The 27,301-nt window shown below is 39.0% G+C and overlaps 2 protein-coding genes across 2 annotated transcripts; one reads left to right on the forward strand and one right to left on the reverse strand.

Annotated features, from left to right (window-relative positions):
* Positions 1–20,370: 20,370 nt before the first annotated feature.
* Positions 20,371–20,904, reverse strand: LOC138869573 (serine/threonine-protein kinase-like protein CCR1). The gene has a single exon (XM_070147201.1). It carries the CDS (start codon positions 20,902–20,904, stop codon positions 20,371–20,373), a length of 534 nt encoding a protein of 177 aa, XP_070003302.1.
* Positions 20,905–25,076: 4,172 nt separating this feature from the next.
* LOC104246061 (cytochrome P450 94C1-like) lies at positions 25,077–26,898 on the forward strand. The gene has a single exon (XM_009801791.2). It carries the CDS (start codon positions 25,113–25,115, stop codon positions 26,676–26,678), a length of 1,566 nt encoding a protein of 521 aa, XP_009800093.1. The 5' UTR covers positions 25,077–25,112; the 3' UTR covers positions 26,679–26,898.
* Positions 26,899–27,301: the final 403 nt, after the last annotated feature.

Here is a 27,301-nt window from a genome sequence, read left to right on the forward strand (position 1 = left end):
TGAGGTCAGTCGGAATTGATTTGATAGGTTTCGGCATCGAATCTATAATTTGGAATTTATTAGTTTTGAATAGGCTTGAATTGGGGTGTGATTCATGTTCTAGTATTGTTCAATGTAATCTGAGACATCGACTAGGTTCGTGTGATGTTTTAAGACTGGTTGATGCATTTTGTTGAGGTCCCGAGGGCCTCGGGTGGATTTCGAAAGATTAATGGATTGATTTTGTGACGACCCGGTCAGTCGTCTCATGAGTTACTACTCTGTTTCTCCCCATTTCTGCTTCTTTATGCTTCGTTATTCGTGCTTTATGTGGTCGAGTTGATTGGTTTGTGTTTTGTGTGGTTTTGGTAAGAAATGAGACACTTAGTTTCTTTTAAGAAGGCTTAAGTTGGAAAAGTCAACCGAATGTTGACTTATGAGTTAGAGGGCTCGGATGTGAGTTCCGATAGTTCGGTTAGCTTCGGGAGGTGATTTGTGACTTCGGAGTGTGATCAGAATGGGTTTTGGAGTTGTAGAGGAGATTTAGGTTTGAATTGGCGAAATTGATATTTTGGCAATTTCGGGTTGATAGGCGAGATTTTGATATAAGGGTTGAAATGGAATTCCGAGAGTTGCAATAGCTTCGTTGTGTCATTTGGGATGTGTGTGCAAAATTTTAGGTCATTCGGACGAGATTTGATAGGCTTTTTGATCGAAAGCATAATTTAAGAGTTCTTGGAGTTTGTAGGCTTGACTCCTATGTTAAATTGGTGATTTGATGTTGTTGTAAGCATTCCGAAGTGTTGAACAAGTTTGAACGATGTCATGGTATGTGTTGGTACAATTTGTTTGAAGTTTCGGGGGTCCCGTGTAGGTTCCTGGATGTTTTAGGCCGAAGATAATAGTCCAAGAGGGTTGCAGGCCTAAGAAACCACCCGCGTGGTCCACACAAAAAGAAGTGTGGCCGCGGTATGTTCTGTGCGGCCGCGGTATGTTCTGTGCGGACTGCACAAAAAGAAGTGCAGTTGTGGTCGGTGTCATGCGGACCGCACAAAATGGTGTGCGGCCGCGGTGGGGAATGATTCGCTGGTCTTACTTCGGAAGGTCATATCCTTTGATCTACAAGTCATTACGAGATGATTCAGAAAAGAAAGTTGTAGCCCTTCATGTCTAGTTTCCAGAAAGGTAAAGATATCAAATTTGGACATCTGTAGAAAAAGTTATGGCCAAAATACAAAGGCCTATCACTGCAGAGAAAGGCCTGTGCGGCCGCGGTTGTTTTTGCGCAGACCGCACTAGCTTGTGCGGACCGGGTCGATTTGATGCAGCCCGCGGAGGCTGAAATCTGAGGAGTACTCTATAAGTACAAGGTTTTGGATTTTATTTAATATTTTGACCTAGAGAGATTGGACTTTGGCGATTTTTCGAAGGTTTTTCAAGAAATTCATCGGGGTAAGTGATTCTAACTCAGATTTGGCTAGAATACATAAATCTATCATTGATTTCATCATTTAATTCATGATTTGGGATGGAATTTAGGAAGAAAATTGTGAAACATTTCAAAAATATAAAATGATGATTTGAAAGACCAAATTGTATCGGAATTGGATAATTTTGGTATGGTTAAACTCGTGAGGGTATGAGGATTCTGAAAATGTAAATTTTACCCGATTCTGAGACGTGGGCCCGGGGCTTGCATTTTGCTAATTTCGGGATTTTTGATATTTTTCGAATGTTTTCGCTTGGGCTTTGTTCCCTTAGCATATTGTGACGTATTCGTTATGATTTTGGATACATTCAATGCTCGTGGAGGCCGATTTGAGGGGCAAAGGCGTCGCGAGCTAGAGATTTAGCCGGTTCGAGGTGAGTAATGATTGTAAATGATGTCTTGAGTGTTTGAAACCCCGGATTGCACATCGTAGTGCTATATTGAGGCAAGATACGCGCTAGATGATGAGTGTGGGGTCTTTTACTACTAGGGATTGTGACTTGGTCCTTCCCGATTGATGATTTTACCGTGTATTTGACTGAAATTTATTTTTTATCATCATGATTTGGACTGATTGCTATATTTGGGCTTCGTGCCAACTATTTGAATCTTTCGAGGATTTTATCATTGTTTCCTCATTGCTTGACTTATTATTTGAATTCAGTCCGGTTGATATCTACTGTTTTACAAACTCAGCCACTTTTACTCAGATTTGAAACTTAAATGATATTTCTACATCATGTTTTCGGCTGAGAACTACTATTTTACTAATTCCCAAGGGGCTTGTGATGACTTTTGGACTGAGTGAGGCCGAGGGCCATATGTGAGGATATGCTGAGTAATATGAGACCGAGGGCCTGAGATACTTTATATGCCACGAGGTGGCTCGAGTGATGTGAGGCCGAGTGCTGAGTGATGATGCCACGAGGTGGCTTGATATAATGCTTGGGCCGTAGGGGGCCCTCTGGAGTCTGCACACCCACAGTGAGCGCGGGTACCCATTATGATCTGAGAGTGAGCCCAAGGGGCTGATACTGTTCTGAGAGTGAGACAGAGGGGCTGATACTGTTCTGAGCAATTGATACTGTGCCCGAGGGGCGGATTTCTACTTGTTATTTACCTGTTAAATTACCTGTTTTACTTGTTTTAAGAAGGGATATCATTTGATTTCTTCACTGATTTACTGCTTTAAGTGATTTTATTGCTTGATATGGAATTGCTTTGTGCCTTTACATGTTTTCATACTTTCAACCATTATTTATAATTATTACTCATTGAGTCGGAGTACTCATATTACTCTCTGCACCATGTGTGCAGATTCAGGCATTGCAGAGTCCGCTCCTAAGTGCTGATTCTCCCAGTTCAGGCAGTGATTCGGAGACTACGAGGTAGTTATTGGCGTTCGCAGCCCCGTGCCTCCCTTATCTTATAATTTTCATGTTTTTAGAACTATTGTATCAGAATTAGTGTTTAGTAGACTTGTATCCGGATTTCTTAGTTGCTCATGACTTGTGACACCACGGTTTGGGTTGTGTCGGTATGGTTTCCACTATTGTTATCGTTAAATTTTCACAATCTATGGATATTATCTTATGTTTATTACTATTTATGATAATTAACTGCTTAATGAGGTGTTCTGTTTTGGTCTGGTTGGCCTTGTCTTCAAGAGAGGTGTCATTACGATCGGGTTCGGGAATTGGGTCGTGACAAGTTGGTATCAGAGCCTAGGTTACATAGGTCTCACGAGTCATGAGCGGGTTTAGTAGAGTCTCGCAGATCGGTACAGAGACGCCTGTATTTATCCTCGAGAGGCTGCAGAACCTTTTTAGGAAAAACTTCATATTCTTGAAACTCTTGTCATGCGAACTTGTTGGTCCGAGTACTAAACTTCTGTTATTCCATTCTCTCATAGTTGGTGAGGACACGAGCTACCGGACGAGGTGGACGACCACCAGTGCCACCAGCTGAGACCACAGAGGTCGTGGACGCGGTCGTGGTCGTGGCAGAGGCAGAACAGCAAGGGCATCACCTATAGATCCATCAGCTGCCCTAGCTCCGGATCAAGCTCCAGCTATGGATGCTCCAGCAGCACCAGTTCAGGCACCAGCTGTGCCCATCGTGATTTCGGGACTTTAGGAGGTCTTGGTATATATCCTATCAGTTTGTACTGGCCTGGCTCAGGCAGTTTCAGCCACTACAGCAGCAGCTACTTCACAGGCCGGAGGAGGCAATCAGACCCCAACTGCTCGCACACCTGAGCAGGTAGTGTAGGGACTACAGACACCAGGGGCACCTCCAGCTCAGCCGGTTGTACCAGCTCAGGAGTTTGTTGTGCCAGTTATGTCGGATGATGAGCAACATCGTCTTGAGAGGTTTGGTAGACTCCAGCCTCCGTCATTCAATGGTGCTGAGGGCGAGGATGCCCAGGGTTTTCTTGATAAGTGTTAGCGGATGCTCCGTACAACAGGGATTCTTGAGACTAGTGGTGTGGCATTTACCACCTTTTAATTTACTGGGGCTGCCTTCACTTGGTGGGAGGCGTATGAGAGGCGTAGGCCGGTTGGAGCAGCGCCCCTTACTTGGCATGAGTTCTCCACTCTCTTCTTAGAGAAGTATGTGCCGCAACCCCGTAGAGAGGAGCTGCGTAGATAGTTTGAGTGGTTGTGACAAGGGGATATGACTGTGTCACAGTATGAGTTGAGGTTTTCTGAGTTGGTCGTCATGCCATTTGGATGGTTCCGACAGATCGTGAGAGGATCAGGATTTTTGTTGATGGCCTTAACTATCATCTCCGTATTCTTATGACCCGAGAGAGGGTGTTGGGTGCTACGTTTGAGGAGGTGGTCGATATCGTTCGCGATATTGAGATGGTTCACCGTCAGGATCGAGAGGAGAGGGAGGCCAAGAGGCCTCGAGGATCTGGCAGTTATAGTGATGCTCCTTCGAGGGGCCAGTTTCAGCATGGTAGAGGTCGTTCTTTCATGCCTTCTCAGTCAGCTCGCCCAGGTTATCATGGGGAATATGCAGGTCATGGTTATCACGGTACTCGGCAGGGCCAGTCATCACTTAGTTCCCTTCCAGCTCAGAGTTCATCTCATGCCCCGTCAGCTCAGGGTTCTTCTATGCCGAGTGCATCAGTTGGTCACTCTGGTGCGAGGGGTTCCCTTCAGTCCCCTTCTCCAGCACCTGGGAGTTGTTTTGAGTGTGGAGAGTTTGGACATATGTGGAGGCAGTGTCCTCATCGTATTGCTAGTTCATCTCAGTAGAGGGGTCAACTCTCAACTTCTGCTCCAGTTACCTCACCACCCGCCCAGCTAGCTAGAGGTAGAGGTCAGGCAGCCAGGGGTCATCCCAGAGGGGGAGGTCAATCAAGGGGCAGTCAGGCTCGTTTCTATGCACTTCCAGGCAGGCCAGATATTATTGCTTCAGATGTTGTCATTACAGGTATTGTTTCAGTCTGCCACAGAGATGCCTCTGTATTATTTGATCCCGGTTCCACCTTTTCTTATGTGTCATCATACTTTGCTCGTTATTTGGGTATGCCCCGTGAGTTTCTTGCTTTACCTGTTCATGTATCTACCCCAATGGGCGATACTGTTGTTGTAGACCATGTGTACCGGTCATGTGTGGTGACTATTAGGGGTCTGGAGACCCGAGTAGATCTATTGCTATTGAGCATGGTGGATTTTGATGTTATTTTGGGCATGGATTGACTATCTCCGTGTCATGCTATTCTAAACTGTCATGCTAAGATAGTCACTTTGGCTATGCCGGGTGTACCGCGGATTGAGTGGCGTGGTGTGACTGATTATGTTCCTAGTAGAGTAATATCTTTCTTGAAGGCTCAACGTATGGTTGGGAAGGGTTGTCTTTCATATTTAGCGTTTGTGAGGGATGTTGGAGTTGAGACTCCTAGTATCGATTCTGTCCCAGTTGTGAGGGATTTTTCCGATGTGTTTCCTACAGACCTGTCGGGCATGCCACCAGACAGGGATATTGATTTTGGTATTGACCTGGTGCCGAGCACTCAGCCCATTTCTATTCTGCCATATCGTATGGCACCAACAAAGTTGAAGGAATTGAAAGAACAGCTTCAGGAACTCCTAGATAAGGGGTTCATTCGGCCTAGTGTGTCACCTTAGGATGCACCGATTTTGTTTGTGAAGAAGAAGGATGGCACGATGAGAATGTGCATTGATTATAGGCAATTGAACAAAGTAACAATTAAGAACAAGTATTGATGATTTATTTGATCAGCTTCAGGGAGCGAGGGTGTTCTCTAAGATTGATCTCCGTTCGGGCTATCACCAGTTGAAGATCAGAGATTCAGATATTCTTAAAGCTGCTTTCAGGACTAGATATGGTCACTATGAGTTTCTTGTCATGTCTTTTGGGCTGACCAATGCCCCAGCAGCGTTCATGCATTTGATGAACAATGTATTTCGACCTTATCTGGATTCGTTCGTTATTGTATTCATTGACGATATTCTGGTATACTCGCGTAGTCAGGAGGAGCACGCGGAGCATTTGAGAGTTGTATTGCAGAGATTGAGGGAGGAGAAGCTTTATGAAAAATTCTCTAAGTGTGAGTTTTGGTTCAGTTCAGTGGCTTTCTTGGGATACGTGGTGTCTAGCGAGGGTATTCAGGTTGATCCGAAGAATATAGAGGTGGTTCAGAGGTGACCCAGACCGTCCTCAGCCACAAAGATTCGTAGCTTTCTTGGGTTGGCAGGCTATTATCGCCGGTTTGTTCAGGGATTCTCATCTATCGCATCGCCCTTGACCAAGTTGACTCAGAAGGGTATTCCCTTTGTATGGTCGGACGAGTGTGAGGAAAGCTGTTAGAAACTTAAGACAGCCTTGACCACAGCTCCAGTGTTGGTTTTGCCATCAACTTCAGGTTCATATATTGTGTATTGTGATGCTTCAAGAGTTGGGATTGGTTATGTATTGATGCAAGAGGGTAGAGTTATTTCTTATGCTTCTCGCCAGTTGAAGCCCCATGAGAAGAACTACCCTGTTCATAATTTGGAGTTGGCTGCCATAGTTCATGCATTGAAGATTTGGAGGCATTATTTGTATGGTGTATCTTGTGAGGTATTCACCTATCATCGCAGTCTTCAGCATTTGTTCAAGCAAAAGGATCTTAATTTGAGGCAGTGGAGATGGTTGGAATTGCTTAAGGATTATCATATCACTATATTATACCATCCGGGAAAGGCCAATGTGGTGGCCGATGCGTTGAGCCGAAAGGCAGTGAGCATGGGGAGTTTGGCATATATTTTAGTTGAGGAGAGACCCCTTGCAGTTGATGTTCAGGCCTTGGCCAATCGGTTCGTGAGATTGGATATTTCGGAACCCAGTTGGGTGTTGGCATGTGTGGTTTCTCGGTCTTCCTTATATGATCGCATTAGAGAGCGCTTGTATGACGATCCGCATTTTCTTGTCCTTAAGGACATAGTTCAGTATGATAATGCCAGAGATGTGACCACCGGTGATGATGGTGTGTTGAGGATGCAGGGCCGGATTTTTGTGCCCAATGTGGATGGGCTTAGAGAGTTGATTCTGGAGGAGGCCCATAGCTCGCGGTATTCTATCCATCTGGGTGCCGTGAAGATGTACAAGGATTTGAGGCAACACTATTGGTGGAGAAGAATGAAGAAATATATTGTGGGATTTGTAGCTCGGTGTCTCAACTGCCAGCAGGTAAAATATGAGCATCGGAGACCGGATGGCTTGCTTCAGCAGATGGTTATTCCCGAGTGGAAGTGGGAGAGGATCACTATGGACTTTGTGGTTGGACTTCCTCGGACTTTGAAGAAGTTTGATGCTATTTGGGTGATTGTGGATCGACTAACCAAGTCCGCGCACTTCATCCCAGTGTGTACTACCTATTCTTCAGAGCGGTTGGCAGGGATTTATATTCGGGAGATTGTTCGGTTGCATGGTGTTCCGGTTTCCATCATCTCAGATAGAGGTACTCAGTTTACTTCCCAGTTTTGGAAATCTGTTCAGCGAGAGTTGGGTACTCAGGTGGAGTTGAGCATAGCTTTTCATCCTCAGACGGACAGACAGTCCGAGCGTACGATTCAGATACTGGAGGACATGTTGCGTGCTTGTGTTATTGACTTTGGAGGTTCATGGGATGAGTTTCTACTGCTTGCAGAGTTTTCATACAACAACAGCTACCAATCGAGTATTCAGATGGCTCCGTATGAGGCTTTGTACGGGAGGCGGTGTAGATCTCTAGTTGGTTGGTTCTAGACGGACGAGGCTAGACTATTGGGGACAGATTTGGTTCAGGATGCCTTAGAGAAGGTGAAGGTGATTCAGGAGAGGCTTCGTACAGTGCAGTCACATCAGAAGAGTTATGCGGACCGGAAGGTTCGAGATGTGTCCTACATGATCGGTGAGAAGGTCTTGCTGAAGGTTTTGCCCATGAAGGGTGTTATGAGGTTTGGGAAGAAAGGGAAGTTGAGTCCGTAGTTCATTGGGCCTTTTGAGGTGCTTCGGAGGATTGGGGAGGTGGCTTATGAGCTTGCTTTGCCACCCAGCCTGTCGAGTGTGCATCCGGTATTTCATATTTCTATGCTCCGAAAGTATATTGGGGATCCGTCTCATGTTTTAGACTTCAGCACAATTTAGTTGGATGATGATTTGACCTATGATGTGGAGCTAGTAGCTATTTTGGGTCATCAGGTTCGGAAGTTGAGGTCAAAGAATATAGCTTCAGTGAAAGTGCAGTGGAGAGGTCGGCCCGTGGAGGAGGCTACCTGGGAGGCCAAGTGGGAGATACAGAGCAGATATCCTTATCTGTTTGAGACTTCAGGTATGTTTCTTGACTCGTTCGAGGACGAACGTTTGTTTAAGTTGGGGAGGATGTGACGATCCGGTCAGTCGTTTAATGAGTTACCGCTTTGTTTCCCCCATTTCTGCTTCGTTATCCGTGTTTTATGTGGTCGAGTTGATTGGTTTATGCTTGGTGGGGTTTTGGTAAGAAATGAAACACTTAGTCTCTTTTAAGAAGGCTTAAGTTGGAAAAGTCAACCCGATGTTGACTTACGAGTTAGAGGACTCGGATGTGAGTTCCAATGGTTCGGTTAGCTTCGGGAGGTGATTTGTGACTTCGGAGCATGATCGGAATGGGGTTTAGAGTTGTAGAGGAGATTTAGGCTTGAATTGGCAAAATTGATATTTTGGCAATTTCGGGTTGATAGGAGAGATTTTGATATAGTCGGAATGGAATTCCGAGAGTTGCAGTAGCTTCGTTGTGTCATTTGGGATGTGTGTGCAAAATATTAGGTCATTCGGACGAGATTTGATAGACTTTTTGATCGAAAGCATATTTTAAGAGTTCTTGGAGTTCGTAGGCTTGAATCCTATGTTAAATTGGTGATTTGATATTGTTGTAAGCATTCCGAAGTGTTGAACAAGTTTGAACGATATCATGGGATGTTCTGGTACAATTAGTTTGAAGTTTCGGGGGTCCCGGGTAGGTTCCGGGATGTTTTAGGTCGAAAATCATAGCTGTAGCAGGTCCAGGAGGGTTGCAGGCCTCAGAAACCACCCACGCGGTCCGCACAAAAAGAAGTGCGGCCGCAGTATGTGCTGTGCGTACCACACAAAAATAAGTGCGGCCGCGGTAGGTGTCATGCGGACCGCACAAAATGGTGTGCGTCCGCGGTGGGGAACGATTCACTGGTCCTACTTCGGAAGCTCATATCTTTTGATCTACAAGGAATTTCGAGATTATTCAAAAATAAAAGTTGTATCCCTTCGTGTCTAGTTTCCAGAAAGGTAAAGATATTACAATTTGGACAACTTTAGAAAAAGTTATGGCCAAAATACTAAGGCCTTTCACTGTAGAGGAAGGCATGTGCGGCCGCGATTGTTTTTACGCGAACCGCACTGGCTTGTGCGAACCGCGTTCGATTTGGTGCGGCCCGCGGAGGCTGAAATCTGAGGGGTACTCTATAAATACAAGGTTTTGGGTTTTATTTAATATTTTAACCTAGAGAGCTCGGATTTTGGCAATTTTTCGAAGGTTTTTCAAGAAATTCATCGGGGTAAGTGATTTTAACTCAGATTTGGCTAGAATACATGAATCTATCATTGAATTCATCATTTAATTCATGATTTGGGATGGAATTTGGAAAGAAAATTGTAAAACCTTTCAAAAATATAAAATGATGATTTGAAGGACCAAATGGTATCGGAATTGGATAATTTTGGTATGGTTAGACTCGTGAGGGTATGAGGATTCTGAAAATGTAAATTTTAACCGATTCCGAGACGTGGTCCCCCTACTCGGGTTTTGCTAATTTCGGTATTTTTGATATTTTTCGAATGTTTTCGCTTGGGCTTTATTCCCTTAGCATATTGTGACATATTCGTTCTGATTTTGGATAGATTTGACACTCGTGGAGGCCGATTTTAGGGGCAAAGGCGTCGCGAGCTAGAGATTTAGCCGGTTCGAGGTGAGTAGTGATTGTAAATGATGTCTTGAGGGTTTGAAACCCCGGATTGCACATCGTAGTGCTATATTGAGGCAAGATACACGCTGGATGATGGGCGTGAGATCTTTTACTACTGGGGATTGTGACTTGGTCCATTCCGATTGATGATTTTACTGCGTATTTGACTGAAATTTATTTGTTATCATCATGATTTGGGCTGATTGTCATATTTGGGCTTTGTGCCAACTATTTGAACCCTTCGGAGATTTTTATCACTGTTTCCTCACTGCTTGACTTATTATTTGAACTCAGTCCGGTTGATATCTACTGTTTTACAAACTCAACCACTTTTACTCAGATTTGAAACTTAAATGATATTTCTACATCATGTTTTGGGCTGAGAACTACTGTTTTACTAATTCCCAAGGGGCTTGTGATGATTTTTGGACTAAGTGAGGCCGAGGGCCATATATGAGGATATGCTGAGTGATATGAGGCCGAGGGCCTGAGATACTTTATATGTCATGAGGTGGCTCGAGTGATGTGAGGCCGAGTGCCGAGTGATGATACCACGAGGTGGCTTGATATAGCGTTTGGGCCGTAAGGGGCCCCTTCGGAGTCTGCACACCCACAGTGAGCGCGGGTACCCATTATGATCTGAGAATGAGCCCGAGGGGCTGATACTATTCTGAGTGATTGATACTGAGCCCGAAGGGCTGATACTGTACTGTGAGTGAGCCCGAGGGGCTGATACTGTTCTGAGCGATTGATACTGTGCCCGAGGGGCGGATTTCTACTTGTTATTTACCTGTTAAATTACCTGTTTTACTTGTTTTAAAAAGGGATATCATTTGATATCTTCACTAATTTACTGCTTTAAGTGATTTTACTGCTTGATATGGAATTGCTTTGTGCCTTTACGTATTTTCATACTTTCAGCCATTATTTATAATTATTACTCACTGAGTCGGAGTACTCACATTACTCCCTGCACCATGTGTGCAGATTCAGGCATCGCAGAGTTCGCTCCTGAGTGCTAACTCCCAGTTCAGGTAGTGATTCGGAGACTACGAGGTAGATGTTGGCGTTCGTAGCCCCATGCCTCCCTTATCTTATCATTTTCAGGTTTTTAGAACTATTGTATCGGAATTAGTGTTCAGTAGACTTGTATCTGGATTTCTTAGTTGCTCATGACTTGTGACACCCCGGTTTGGGTTGTGTCAGGATAGTTTCCACTGTTGTTATCATTAAATTTTCACAATCTATGGATATTATCTTATATTTATTATTGTTTATGATAATTAACTGCTTAAAGAGGTGTTCCGTTTTGGTGTGGATGGCCTTGTCTTCACGAGAGGCGCTATCACGACCGGGTTCAGGAATTGGGTCGTGACAGATTTAGACTTGAAGAAAAGCTGTTGCATTTTTTCACAGCACTGTGAACAGTAACCGTGAACAATACTGTGAACAGTAACATGCGTGAACAGTAATACACGTGAACAGTACCGCAAAAATTCTGGACAGTGTATAGCGGAGCAGTCCAAGTTTTCTTCCATTTTTGGACTTCCAAGCTCGGTTTGAGCGATTTTCAGAGGCAAAGTTCACCACAAAACTTGGGGTAAGTGTTCTTGACTCCCTTGTAATTATATTCCATGAATTAATCTTCATTTTTAGAGTTAGATTATTGATATTTCAAGAGAAATAGAAGAATTTTCTAAAATTCCATAAAATGTATTTTTGAGATTTGAACATCGATTCGGAGTCGGATTTGAGTAAAATTGGTATGGTTGGACTCATAATTGAATGGGTTATCGGATTTTTTAAATTTCGTCGGATTCCGAGATGTGGGCCCCACGGGCGATTTTTAGTTAAATTTTGGATATTTTTGAAAAATTAATATTTTCACATGGAATTAATTTCTACAAATTGTATTGATTGAATCACATTAATTGTGGCTAGATTCAAGGCGTATAGAGGCCGATTTACGAGGCAAGGGCATAGCGGAGTAAAGAACTTCACGGTTTGAGATAAGTAACTCTTTTAAACTTAGTGCTGAGGGTATGGAACCCCGAATTATGTGTTAAGTGATTGATGTTGAGGTGGCGCACATGCTAGGTGATGGGCGTGTAGGCGTGCACCCTGTGAATGGTGACTCTTTTTTTTCCAGAACACTGTATAGTGGTCCTACTTTGTTGATATCTGTGTTTTCACCATGTGATAAGTAAATTGAGCTGTATATCATGTTAGATATCATGTTTAGGCTTTATGCCAATATTGTTGGGACCTATAATAGTCGTTTATTGCTGTCATCTCACTTATTTCATTGATATTTCATACTCAGTCATATTCATTTATTCATATAATATCTCAGTCTCAATTGTTATTATTGATACATTATATCATCATTTTTGGGCTGATTTTCATGACATTTTGAGCCCGAGAGACTGGAGAGATTGATGACTGAGTGAGGCCGAGGGCCTAATTGTGAGGATGATTATGGGATCGGGCTGCACGCCGCAACATGTTGTTACTAATTTATGAGTGAGAGAGGCCGAGGGCCTGATTGATTTATTCCACGAGATGGCTTGTTATAGCGCTTGGGTTGAAGGAGCCCCTCCGGAGTTTGCACACCCCTAGTGAGCGCAGGTACCTACTGAGTGCGAGTGCCGAGTAACTTGGGAGGATTGAGTGATTGTGAGGCATGAGTGACTGTGAGGACTGAGTGACTGAGAGGATTGAGTGACATGGAGGACTGAGTGAATTGATACTCTGAGAATATGCATATTTTAACTGAGTGACTATTTTGCATTGCACCAATCATAAAATCTTATATTCAAATTTTAACTGAGAAAAAATACTAGGTGATTTCTTCTCATTTGTCCAAGTCTTCATTGTCACGATCCAATTCCCGTAGTAGGTCATGATGTCGCCCAACGTCACCGTTAGGCAAGCCAACGGTGAACTACCAACTTAATTAATTATTTTATTACTTTTGAAATCATGTAAATTTATTAAATAAAGAAATTAATGCATTGGAAATCATGGATACATACAATATTAGTAAGATATAAAATAAAAGGGTGACAATATTGTCACGACCCCAAAATTAACATGTCGTGATGACACCTATCATGATACTAGGCAAGCCGACAACTTACATATTCCAACACTTTCAAAGGAAAAATATACCAAAAGGTTTAAATAAATGAAAATCTTACAAAAACTGAATGAAACGTCACAATTCAATACATAAATTCCAAAAACCTGGTGTTACTGAGTACATGAGCATCTATACTGTGACACGGTCTAATACACTGTCTAAGAAAGTAGAACAAAATAAGAAAAAATAGAGAGATAGGGGAGGAGAGTCAAGGTCTGCTGACGCTAAAGCAGCTACCTCGATAATCTCGAACACGATCAACAACCACTGTGCCCGATAATGCTTGGATCTGCACACAAGGTGCAGGGTGTAATGTGAGTAAAACTAATTCAATAAGTATCGTAAATAAACAAGGCAAGGTAAGAGAAACTTAAATTATTGAAGATACCAATTAATTCAGTGAAATTCTGCCCTTTTAAACCAGCGCAACACAACATTTAAAACTAAATCATAAGACTTCGTGAGAAGAATATCCGTGTATGCCTGTGCACTGTTTCTCAAATACTCTGGCCAAACAATATTATGGCATGTAGAGGAAGGAAATAAGTAAATCAGATAAACGATCAAGGAAATACAAGTTCCACACACTGCACGGACAACTCACGTGCTAACAACAGAACCTGTACGGACAACTCACGTGCGATACGGACAACTCACGTGTCTATAATATCAATATATGGTTTTGCACGGGCAACTTAAGTGCTGCACAGACAGCTCACCTGCCAATAGTATCAATATATGGATTCGCACGGACAACTCATATGCTGAATGAACAACTCACGTGCTGAATGGATAACTCACGTACCAATAACATAATCTGCTCGGCATAGTCGCATGCCCGAGTTCAAACATATTATACAGAAGCAATAAAGCAAGTATACATGTATATAATGAATGAAATAAGATTCTCATATCCTCAGACCGGTGTAAATAACGTGCTAAAGTGTAGGCATGTGCAAAGTGTGCTATCGTAGCTCAAACCGGCAATTTCATCAATGAAAAGCATTTATTAAGTTCGTTCAGGGGGTTAAACCTCTAAGTAGCCTCATTATGGCCAATTAGATCACATAAACTGTTACAATATATGAGATATCATAGCTTAAAGCTTAACAGTCATTTCTAGGCTTATAAGTGTCCGAGCACAACCCAAACATGAATATATAATCCCGGTGCTTGCACATGGGCTCATCCCTATGCCTGTGCGCACCCAAAAGTACGTGGCTATCACAATAGTTCAGGCAACTGGTGCCTTAACCGAGTTTAAAAATGATACTTACCTCAAGCAAATCGAATCACTCTGCTAGTAAGCCCTTGCCTCGCAAATCGGCCTCCGAAATTTGGAAGCCCATTCAACCACGAGTCAGACCATACTAAATTTACCAAATACGATACCCAAAATCTCGATCAAATCCCCAAAATTCAGCCAAAAAGGTTTTCTCCATCCTCCCCTCCCCCTAATTTTTCAACACAAATCACGAATTAAATGATGTAATCAAAGATATAATTATGGAATTTAATCAAAACTAAGTAAGAATCACTTACCCCACTCACTCCCTTGAAAATCTCTCCAAGAATCGCTTCCAACCGAGCTCCCCAAATCAAATTGTGAAATAAACTCAAGCTCTCATTTTTGAGACTTTAAATTCTGTCCAGATCTCCCTTAATCGCGATCGTGGAAAATGATTTGCGATCGCGAAGTACAAACTCAGCTGCCTAGAAAATTAATGTTACGCGAATGCGGCAATACCCATACGGATGCGAAGCACTACTTCCTCAGACCTACGCGACCGCGTCCCTCTTCATGCGATCACGAAGAACAGATGCGTGAACTCAACTCCTGCCTCATTTCCTCTTCGTGAGCATGGCTTAGCCCACGCGTTTGCGATACACTGCTTTCTCTAGCTTACGCGATCGCAGCCCAAAACTTGCGATCGCATAGAACAAACTTCCACTGCCCAAAAATAGCCTACGCGATCGCGTACAAGGAAACCAGACAGAGACACCAGAAAACTTCAGCCAGTACTCCAAATCAAATTCCTTTCCGATAACCATCCAAAATTCACTCGAGGCCTCCAGGACCTCAACCAAATATACTAAAAAGTCCTAAAACACGATACGAACTTAGTCGAGACCTCAAATCACATCAAACAACATCAAAAATATAAATCGCACCACATTTCAAGTCTAATGAACTTATGAACTTTTAACTTCTACATTCGATGTCAAAACCTATCAAATCAAGTCTGATTGACCTCAAATTTTGCACACAAGTCATAAATGACACAACGTTTCTACTCCAACTCCCCAAAACCAAAATCTGAGCTCGATAACCACAAATTCAACTCTCGATCAAACTTCTCAATTTCCAAAACTTCTAATTTTCCAACTTTCGCCATTTCGGGCCTAAATCAACTACGGACCTCCAATTCACTATTCAGAAACACTCCTAAGTCCAAAATCACCCAATAGAGCTATCGGAACCGTCGAAACTTCATTCCGGAGTTGTTTACATGGTCAATCTTTTCAACTTAAGCTTCCAACCTTGAGAATAAGTGTCTCAATTCATTCCGAGACATCCCCGGAACCGAACCAACTACCCCGGCAAGTCACATAACAACAATTAAGCATAAAATAAGCAGTAAATGGGGAATGAGGCTACTACACTCAAATCAATTGTCTGGGTCATTACAAATATTAAGCAAAATCATAAACATCTACTGAAATTTCCCAAAATCCAGTTTCACAAGTGCATGACCATCTACTAGGGAGTACAATAACAATACAACATCTATCTGGAATAGAATATAGACATGATAAAGTAAATAAATATGATAGAGACTCTGTTGCTGCGGCTCATAGCATGGAATGTTGCTCACCATAAAGTCCCCTCAACAGATACGCCTATACACCACCACTAACTGAACATGTCAGACCCTGCACAATTAGTGTAGAAGTGTAGCATGAGTAAGTAAATCAATGCGTACCAAGTAATTATCTATCCTAACTCTAGAGAAGTAGTGGCGAGGGGTCGACATTCCAATAAATCAAATATAACAATAGAGGTAGACATGTATAAAACATAGCAAGTAAGAATAGTGAAAACAGATATAAGTACATAATACGATCCTAAACTAAACAATAAACACAAAGTCCTCATATATCGGATAGTACCTCGAAAGGAATACATAATGGTCAACACCAGGTAAAAAGTCACATCTCAAGTCAGGGAAACTCATAGGTACACTGACTTCTTATCAAATACTCTGCACTATTCTGTCGAGGCAAGCGACCCGATCCCATAAGAGTATTTCATAGAACTACTGATGCGAACGACCTGATCCCATAAGAATGCGTTACAATATCCTGTCGAGTCGAACCACCTGATCCCATAAGAGTGTATTATAATAATCCTGCCGAAGTGAACGACCTGATCTCATAAGAGTGTATTATAATAATCCTGCCGAGGCGAACGACTTAATCCCATAGGAGTGTATTATAATAATCTTGTTGAGGCGAATGACCCGAACCCATAGGAGTGTATTACAATAATCCTACCGAGGCGAATGGCCCGATCCTATAAGAGTGTTTCATAGAACTGCCGAGGCGAACAATCCGATCCCATAAAAGTGTGTTACAATAATCCTGATGAGTCTAATCATGCGGGAGAAACCAATAAGGAAAGTAAAATTGCTACGACTAATCAAGTAGCTCGTCGAGTATTTAAAATAGCAAGTCCATTATTCTACGCGAGTCTAATCTCAGGTTATAATGTGAATTAAAGCATTTTAACATGCAAAGATAACTCAAATAGTACAATAAAAGTAGTGGCCTAAGCCTAAGTCTACCCGGGCATAATAAGAAATTCTAGCATACACAGGGACACTCATCACCTCAAACGTGTGTAACTCCCATAAAATGTAGCACATAACAAATATAACACCTACGAGATAAATTTCTCCTTCACAAGGTTAGACATCTCATTCCGAAACCCGATAACCGACTCCAACGCCTCTCCAACACCTCAATTCGATGTCAAACGATCCAAAACTAATCAAACAACGTACAAACCAATCAAAATATGCACTAATATAATTTCACAATTCATAACAACTCTTAATTCCGCTAAAAAAGTCAACACCTCCAGCCCACTTGCTCGGATTCTTAAAATTTTCGAAGATATTCATTAACCATAATACCACGAACTCAAATATATAATTTATTCCTAATTTCATGACCAATTTCGTGGTCAAAATCCAAAATTACCATTTCTAGGTTTTCTTCCAAAATTCCACAATTTCTGTTAATTTTCATGTTAAAATCCATATATGTTCATAAAACACCACCAAAAGTAGTTTAAAAACACTTACCCCTAAGAGGTGGATATAATATCCCTCCAAAATCGCCCCAAAATCGGCTCCAAGAGCGAAAAATGAGATGAAATGAGCACATTCCAATTTGAGTAACATATATTCTGCCCAAGCGTGCAATCATGGTATAAAGCCTCGCGATCGCAAAACAATATTACCTCAGCCGCTCAATATGGCTACGTGATCGCGTATGACAGCCCACGATCACGAAGCACGACTAGTCCACTAAGTGCGAACGTGGGACACCTTCACATTCGCGAAGACCAGCTCCACCAACCCTCGCTTCAACTCTACGTGAACACGAACCTCAACTCACGAACGTGAAGATCTAGCCCAGGAAACTTCGTGGTCGCGAAGCTCCACCCGCGAACACGAAGAACAAATAAACACCAACTCCAGATTACCTTTCGCGATCTCCACCTTCGCGATTGAGAAGCATGCCAAAGACACCAAAAACCAGTAGTGATAAAACAAGGCAAATTTGTCAGATCCCGAAACACACTCGAGTCCCCCGGACCTCGTTCAATCACACCAATAAGTCCCAATACCTTATCTAAAGGCTCGAAACTCCACGGATAGCATAAAAATCATGAATCGATGATTGAAATCCTTTTTTTAAACTTTCAAGCATTCAAACTTCGACGAACACATTCGAATCATACTTAAACATTCCGGAATGATGCCAAATTTTACGTATAAGTCACAATCACAATACGAACTTATTCCTAGACTCGGAATCCTAAACAGACATTGATAACACCAAAGTCCACTTCAAATCAAACTTTGAAAATTCTAAAACCTTCAAAATGCCAATTTTTTCACAATAGACATTGAAATGCTCCTGGTCCACCCGAAACTCAATTCGAACATATGCCCAATTGGAGAATCATCATACAAACCTATTGGAACCTTCAAATTTTGATTCTGAGGTTGTTTACTCAAAAGTCAAACCTTGGTCAACTCTTCCAACTTAAAATTTCTGAATTGAGAATTATTCTTCCAAATCAACTCTGAACTTCCCAAAATTTAAATTCGACTGCACGCGCAAGTAGTGCACAAGCCGACCTGAACACCATGATTATAAAAATAAAAAACAAAAAGAGTCGCGTTATTTAGTAAGCTCCTATTTTGATATAAATTTTGGCTACTATTTTTCAAAAAAATAAAAAATATTATTTGTTCATGAAACTTGATCAGTGTTTGAAGAAAAATTTTGATGTTCCAAAAATAAGTTTGGGGCAGTTTTGGTGAAATGTTTTCTTCCATTCACAAAACTTTAACTTTTTTTCATGTTAAATGCATGTTCGACCACAACTTCAACTTTCAAAAATTATTTTTCAACACAACTTCTTTTTTTCCCAAGTTTCAAGCAAGTATGTCCAAACGCTAGCTAAAAAAATTCAAAATCAGAAGACGAAAGGAAAACGCAAAAGTAGAGAAATTCATAAACGTTTTACATCTTACTAAAATGCATGTCCTATCACAACTTCAACTTTTAAAAATTAGTTTTCAACACAACTTTAATTTTTTTTTTCAAGTTCAAACAAATTTATGTCGAAATGCTAGCTTAAAAATTTCAAAAACCGAAGACGAAGGGAAACTGAAAAATTAAAGAAAGTTAGAAAGGTTTTGCATTTTATTAAAATGCATGTCCAACCACAATTTTAAATTCTAAAAATTAATTTTCAGCACAACTTTAAGTTTTTTCCCTTCAAATTTTAATTAAATTTATGTCCAAACGCATAAAATAGAAGACTAAAAGAAAACTAAAAATTAAACAAAATCATAAACGTTTTACTAGAAGAAAGTCAGATTTAGAGAGTAGCGATGTGGGACCACGGTGCAGCACATCTCACGTAATTAATCATAACTAGTCTCAGGGTACGCGCTTTGCGCGTGTACCTATATCAATAAATACACAAATTTTAAAAATTACATACATATTATTAGATAATTATTTTATAAAATAAAATTTAAGAATCTTTTTAAAAATAATAAATATTATTCCCATTAGTTAGCTTAACAAATGAAGGAATTTTATTTAGAGCCTTATTGTGATTTACCCAGATTTATGGCGAAACTTATAAAAATTATTGTTTTTATGTGACCTAATACTGAAAATAAAATATAAAAATATTTTTTATCACAATTTCTTTAAAGATTTGACAAATAACACAAATTAAAAATAAATAAATAAAAAGTTGGCATTATATCTTCTTAAAATTTGATAATGACAATATTAAGTTTAAAGAATGACTAATATTGAACTAATATTTTACGAGCAAAAACTTAGTATAAATATTTAGCGAGACGCTTTTATTTGTTGGACTGAATGCAAGAAAGAAACAAATGACAATTTATTTATAATCTGGTTGTCTTCTAAAACTTTATCTTATTGCTAATTTGTTCTTTTATCGATTTGAATCTTAATTTTATACTATAATTGATTTTGCTATATTTTATGATTTTTTTCACCATCGATACTCTTCTTATAAAAATAAGGCGAAATGGTTTCCTAGCCACTTAAACTTGACGGAGTTTTAAAAGCCGATACATAAACTTATAACTTTCCCATTGGAACACTCGAACTTATTTTTTCCATAACTAATAAACATATTTGACCATTGACCATGCCCATGTGGTGTCAGTTGGTCCTAATCAACAGCCCACGTGAGGAACACGACCCACAGGAGCGTGAAAACCCCCTTCCCAACGCCCAACAGTACAAAATGGGTTGTGTTCTTATTTGTTCCTTCTAAAATACCCCCTCTCCATTTTTAAAAATCTGAAGCTCCATTTTCAATTTTTTTTTCATTTTTTCAGACCGTAAAAAAGGTGGAAAGTTGTATATTTTATCATTGTAGAGTTGAAGCTAAGTTTTGCATCACTTGGACCAAACGAAGCTCGATCAGAACAAGATTAACAGATAATAATACTTGAAGGTGTGCAATCCCGGTCATAAGCTTTTCTTCCACTAAGAATCTCTAACAGCACGATCCCAAAGTTATAGACATCAGTTGTCACATCTCCGTTAAGATCCTTCTTATTAGGTGTAAGCAATCCAAAATCTACAATACGAGCTCCCCAATCAGCGTCCAACAAAATGTTCGAACTCTTCACATCACGGTGCACAATAGGAGGAGAAACTTCCTTGTGAAGGTACTCGAGCCCCTTTGCAGCCTGCATCGCAATCTTCAGCCTAAGGTTCCATCTCAGACAAGAAAGACCGCCGTGGAGATGGTCGTAAAGCGTTCCGTGAGGCATGAGTTCGTAAACAAGAATCTGCTCCCCCATTTCTGCACAATAACCTAACAAATTAACTATACTGATGTGGCAAATACTGCAGAGGATCTCTAGCTCCATCTCAAATTCTCGGCTGTTGGTGTGTATAATCGTAGCAGCATTAGGGACCAGGGTTAGGGTTTTCGCTTCCTTGACGTGTAAGACATCCATTGGTCATTTGCTGACTGGATGGACACGTATGTGTATGTGTAATACACGCGCACATGGTCTCTTGTCAGATGCGTTTATTAGTTATGAAAAAAATGAGTTCGAGTGTTCAAATGGAAAAATAGAAAGTTTATGTATCGGCTTTAAAAAATCCGACAAGTTTAAGTGGCCAGGAAGCCATTTCGCCTAAAAATAAATTAAGTGTTTTGTCAATTTATCAAATAACTTTTCTTATATGATAAATTTGTAAAATAATTGAATTGGATTTGCTAATTAGTTAATTCAATAAATTAATTATTTGTTCTCAACGTTAAAAGAAATAAGTTAGTTTTTATTAATTTAAATTCTAAACATTAGCTTATTCTAATTTTTAAATATTTGACAATAATTATATTTTTTTCCAATAAGAATTTGATTTTCATATGTTTTGAATCTTTATGTTTTGAGAGTTCGTAACTGTTTAGTCAATTGTAAACACTTTAGTCACTTGTTTTTACATAAAGTGTAACTTCGATGGCATGGAATTAGAGGAATGTAATTTACTTTTAATTCAATGTTTAGTCAATTGTTTTCTTAATAAAATAAAGTATTCTAAAATTTCTTAAAATAAAAAAGGTAAAAAAGAAAACATTCCTAGATTTCTTAATATAAATAATAAAAGAAAATACGCATCTAATAACGAATCATTAGTTATTTTGGGTTTGACATCTAATATTTAAAGGTTTTATTATATTGCCCAACGAAGAGAAATTTCAATTTAAGGAAGGTCCTAAATTTTAGGCCAAGTATATTAATGAGAATTAAATTTAAAATTCTAAATAGTAGGAAAGTAACTTAAATTACAATTTTGTCCAATATAAACTCTATTTTTAAAGGGTAAAAAAGGCGAACAACATTTCGCTAAGGGTCTTCGTGCTTTTAATATAATATAGATAGATTACAACCTTTATAATAACTACAGGCTACAGTAACCAATGGAAGCAAGTCCTTACGGATCGTTTGGTTCAAACGATCAAGTTAGTTACATCGATATAAATTTTGAGATTAAATTTTTTCCGTATTTGAATAAAGGTATTAGCAAAAGTTATTATAATTTTTAGACGAAAATCTTGGTATAACTTATTATATAGTTATTTGCATCTAACTCTCTTTCTTGTATTTTTATCGTAAATAATATAGAAACCATTTTATATAGAAAGTAGGATTCGTTATTCAGGATATAATTCAAGAAAAATATAGTATTACAGTCACGTAATTAATCATGTAAGTAATTTTTTTGTTTAAGTAATGCCCGTTTAATATTTATAGTTTTATTCATATCACATATTCAATTAAAACAATTATGTTATAATTTGCACAGGGAGAAAACAAATGTTTGTTAGAGTCCGTTTAGGCATAAGAATTTTTTCAATTTTTTTCAAAATTAGTGTTTGGCCATAAAATTTTTAATTTTCACTTGAAAAAGAATTTTGGAATTTTTCGGAAATTTGAAAAACTCCAAAAATTTATTTTTCAAAATTTTCACTCAGATCACTCACAAAACTTCAAAAACAATCCAAAATTATATTTATGTCCAAACACAACTCTAATTTTCAATTACAATTTTTACTTAATTTTCTAAAATTTTTTTTTTTTTAGAATTTTACAATTCTTATGTCCAAACGCCCACTTAGTGTGAGTTTTTGTGGAATAATGAGCGAAAATAAATGCTCTCTTTTTCTCTATACTGAAAGAGTGATGCAATGGCTTGCGTACTTCTTACAATTTAAAATCCCCAGTCAACTTTATAATCCTAGGGATTAGCAAACAGTACCCAATTCACACAAAATACAGATATGTATATTTGTGTGTGTGTATTGAAGTAAAGAATCAATACCTTACACATCTTGAATGGTGTAATTATTTAATAAAATAAAGAGTTTCATCATCACTAAGGGCCTTTATTTGTTAAACAATTTAAAGCAAATTAAATAATCCTATTTATCCATTAGTGAAGACATTATTTTTATTTACTAAAGCAGGAAGAAGACTAGAAAAACAGGGTGGTTGTTCACTAAAGTCCTACTATTAATAGAAACAGTAAATTACGTGCACTTTTTAATAGGGTTGTTCATTTGGATCGGATATCCGAAATTCAAACCGATCTGCTCAATTTCGGATTTCTGATATTTGAATCAGATTTCAAATTATGTATACTAAAATTTCGGATATTCGGATTGGTATAATTTTAACCCGATTTGATCCGAAATCCGAAATTATTAAGGTATGTATAAATACTAAACTTTAATTTCGGATAGTTGGTACTTTCTTCACATCTTTCTCTAAGTTATTACCTTTACAATTGCTGGATTTAGCTATATTGGCACCATAGTACCCTCATAATTGCAGAAATATGAATTTTTCTTGCTGTATTACCTCTTTTACAAAGAAAATATACGTATGAGTTTGCAGTTTTGAGGCATAATAATTCGAACCTCCAGAGAAATATTTTCTTAGAGATGCAATGCTGATTAAAGGGATGAAAAGCAAAGAGATGTTTGTATTAGCATAGAACACAGAAGAAGCAGATAAGGCAGATGCATTAGCCGATTAGATTAGCAATAGCCTTAATAATACGTATAATCCGATCGGGAATCCAAAATATTGATCCGATCCACACTTTAAAATCTGATCTGATCTGATATCAATTCATATTGGATTCATATTGTATTTTGTAGAATCTGAAATATACTAAATTCGATCCGATCCGATCCGATCCATGCACAGTTCCTAACATCATTTGTGTATTGGTAAAAATTTCGACTTCGACACGTAGGTAAATTGCATGATGACACACCATTATTTAGGATAAGTTTTATCTGCAGAATGGGATAACGGCAGAATTCGATATTACAGAAAGTACTTATGATTCGATGACCCCTGCCCGAAGAAATAAGTGTCATGTCTCGGTGAAGCGCCCCAAAGATGGTTTCAGAGACTTACCAATGAAGTCATGATCCAGAACTTCACTTGGTCCTCAACCGCCCCGTGATGTAATGGATTCACCTATGCCACTACGCTAGATTTGTCACCCGTAACTGGCGAGTATATATCTCGATTGTTACTAACTACTTGGAGCGACGTGCGGAAGTGGGGATGATTATGTGAACGTTAAACTTAGGTTACAAATAACCCCACTCAATTTACTTGTATATTCATTCACAATCTATTGAACTTATTCTTTGTTAGGTTTCGTGAATTGCTGTGAATGAGAAATGTAAGAGGTACCTTTTGAATTGCACCTCTTCATCTCACCATTTCATTATCTATAAATTTAGAGGATATAACCTCAATTTTCAGACATGGAAAATCTGAAAAAATTTCTCCTCTTTTCTACATTGTTGCACTATTATCCAAATAAATATAAGTGTCAAGTGTGATTTGCTCCATTTGTTGAGTTCGCTGAAGTTTTGTAATTTGTAGTACCGCTATCACAGAATAGTTATTCCATTCTATCCTGGGAGGAATTAATCCAAAACTTTGGACAACAATGAGAGGATTAAATTCCTTAAGGACACACAAGTATCTTGTGGGCTCGTAATTATTTTATGATTGTTTTATTGAACTAACATTTCTTTTCTTCTCTAATTTCTGATTTAGAACACATACATTCTATACTTAAAGCTGTTAGAGGTGGAGGGATAAATTAGCATCCTTCTATTTTTATCCGGAAGTTTCGGATTCGAGTCTTAAAATGAAAAAAATCATGAAAAAGAGCGCCTTCACTTTAATCAGCCTTATGTGATGCCTATTCGAATTAGTTCGGTCCCAAAGCGAGTATTGCACGTTAGGTAGGAAACGAAAAATTGGTATTATCATCCAAAGGAGGTAAAAAGGAGAAAATGGACAGAAGTGTGTACCACTGCCTCCTTTGTAATATTTAAACATGTCAACACAGAAAACATGCAACACAAGTATATAAATTCTTTACTTTTAATTTTGTACTAGATGGAAAAAAGTATATGAAAGTGATCGCCTTAGATATTTGCAATCATATACAGCTCAGAATTTTTTTTCCTCACTTTAATTGGTTGCCAAGCACCACATGGCCTCATCTTTCACATGCTACAATAGCCTAAAAACTATTATATAAGAAATGTAATGCAATGCACTTAGCCCACCCTCCATTTCATGTTTTCTTTTTGTTCATAGTCTTTTTCTCTCTTCTCTCTATGTCCCATCTAGGAATTAAAGTTTTCTTTCCTCTAACAATGGAGTCACAAGTACACTCTCTATTGCAATTTTTGCAAGTTTCTATAGGCTACTTTCTCTTCTCTTTTGCCATTGCCTTCTCTATTTTCTCTATTTTGCTTTTCTTCTTAAGACACAAGTTTTGGTGTACTTGTGACATTTGCCATTGTTACATAACATCTAGTTGGAGAAAAGAGTTCACTAATCTTGTTGATTGGTATGCTCATCTTCTCCGAAATTCGCTATCTCAAACTATTCATATCCATGTTTTAGGTAATATAATCACAGCCAATCCAAGAAATGTTGAGTACATGCTTAAAACTAAGTTCTTGAATTACCCTAAAGGCAAGCCATTTTCAATTATTCTTGGTGATCTTTTAGGGGATGGAATTTTCAATGTAGATGGAGATTTATGGACATTTCAAAGGAAAATGGCTAGTCTTGAACTTGGTAGTATGTCCATTAGGTCTTATGCATTTAACAATGTGAAAAATGAGATCAAATTCCGGCTTTTACCACTTTTATCCTCTATAGCTCAAGAAGATTTTAGAGGGACAAGTTTGGATTTACAAGATGTTTTTAGAAGATTTTCTTTTGATAATATATGTAAATTTTCTTTTGGTTTAGACCCTGGTTGTCTTGAATTATCCCTTCCCCTTTCACATTTTGCTTTATCTTTTGACTTAGCAACAAAATTGTCAGCAGAGAGGGCAATGGCAGCATCACCATTGATTTGGAAGATCAAAAGGCTTTTGGACATTGGAACAGAGAGAAAATTAAGAAAAGCCATTGAAAATATTGATGTTCTTGCAAGGGAAGTCATAAGGCAAAAAAGAAAATTGGGCTATTCTAATCATCAAGATCTTTTATCAAGATTCATGGGTATTATTGACAATGAAAAATATTTAAGAGACATTGTGATAAGTTTTATTTTGGCGGGGCGTGACACAGTGGCGTCTGCTCTAACAAGCATATTCTGGCTGTTAACGAGTCACCCTGATGTTGAATTACGAATCCGGGAAGAATTGAGTCGAGTTATGCGACAAGATCAAGATTTCTTGATGTTTGAGCAAATAAATCAAATGCATTATTTAAATGCAGTGATTCATGAGAGCATGAGGCTATATCCACCAGTGCAATTTGATTCAAAATTTGCTTGTGAAAATGATTCATTACCAGATGGCACATTTGTGGCTAAAAATGCAAGGGTAACATACCATGTGTATGCAATGGGAAGGATGGAAAATTTATGGGGCCAAGATTATATGGATTTCAAGCCAGAACGTTGGCTAAAAAATGGTACATTTTTGCGAGAAAGTCCTTTTAAATACCCTGTTTTTCAAGGTGGAGTTAGGGTGTGTTTAGGCAAGGAAATGGCACTAATGGAAATGAAGTGTGTAGTGGCTTCTATGTTACAACACTTCGATGTTCGGGCCGTGGCGGCCGGCGGTGATCTCCGGTTTGATCCGGGGCTGACGGCCACCATGAGAGGCGGGCTTCCGGTGGTGGTCAGGTGGAGGAGGGGCCTTTTGAATTTTTCTAGCTAGTAACATGGCCACGAATATGGTTCAAATTGGAGATATTGGCTTTAGGTCTTAATATTTTTCACGTGGGTATGTTGCATTTTGCATACATTGGGCAAGGTTGTCTAAGAATAGAAACATCCCATTTTCGGTAGATGAAAGTGGTGTCAATGCACACTAGGACAAGGTTGCACCTATGTCCCCGCCTATGAATTATGATAATCCTAGAGGAATATTTTTACTACTATTGTTGGGAATTGTTTTTTTCCTCTTAAATTATACATTAATGCTATCAGCTCTCTTCATGGAATTTATCTTAGTTTTTGGTAAATATATATGAGTTTAAAAAATAAAAATTATACATAAAATGTATCTGTAAAATCAGATCACCTAAAAATCAATTCAGATTCTTGAATTGCTGTTATTTGAGTGAAGAACCAAAAATTAATTTGTTTGATATAACTTGTAAGTTCATCAACTTTGTATTTTTCTTGTGAAATATTAACCTGGACAATACCTTGTGCCGATCCACATTTATTATTCAAATTTTTTGCAATTTCTTCTTTTATGTATAATTTCTTAATCGAAATTTAATTTTAATAATATTAATATTATTTTACAAATCATGTATTACATGATTTGGCATA

Source organism: Nicotiana sylvestris, chromosome 5, assembly GCF_000393655.2.
Source record: "Nicotiana sylvestris chromosome 5, ASM39365v2, whole genome shotgun sequence".
In the NCBI taxonomy this organism is placed as follows: Eukaryota; Viridiplantae; Streptophyta; class Magnoliopsida; order Solanales; family Solanaceae; genus Nicotiana; species Nicotiana sylvestris.

Bases quoted from the DNA above. Each gene is read 5' to 3' on its own strand.
- LOC104246061 (XM_009801791.2), top strand. From the start codon at position 25,113: ATGTCCCATCTAGGAATTAAAGTTTTCTTTCCTCTAACAATGGAGTCA.
- LOC138869573 (XM_070147201.1), bottom strand. From the start codon at position 20,904: ATGGATGTCTTACACGTCAAGGAAGCGAAAACCCTAACCCTGGTCCCT.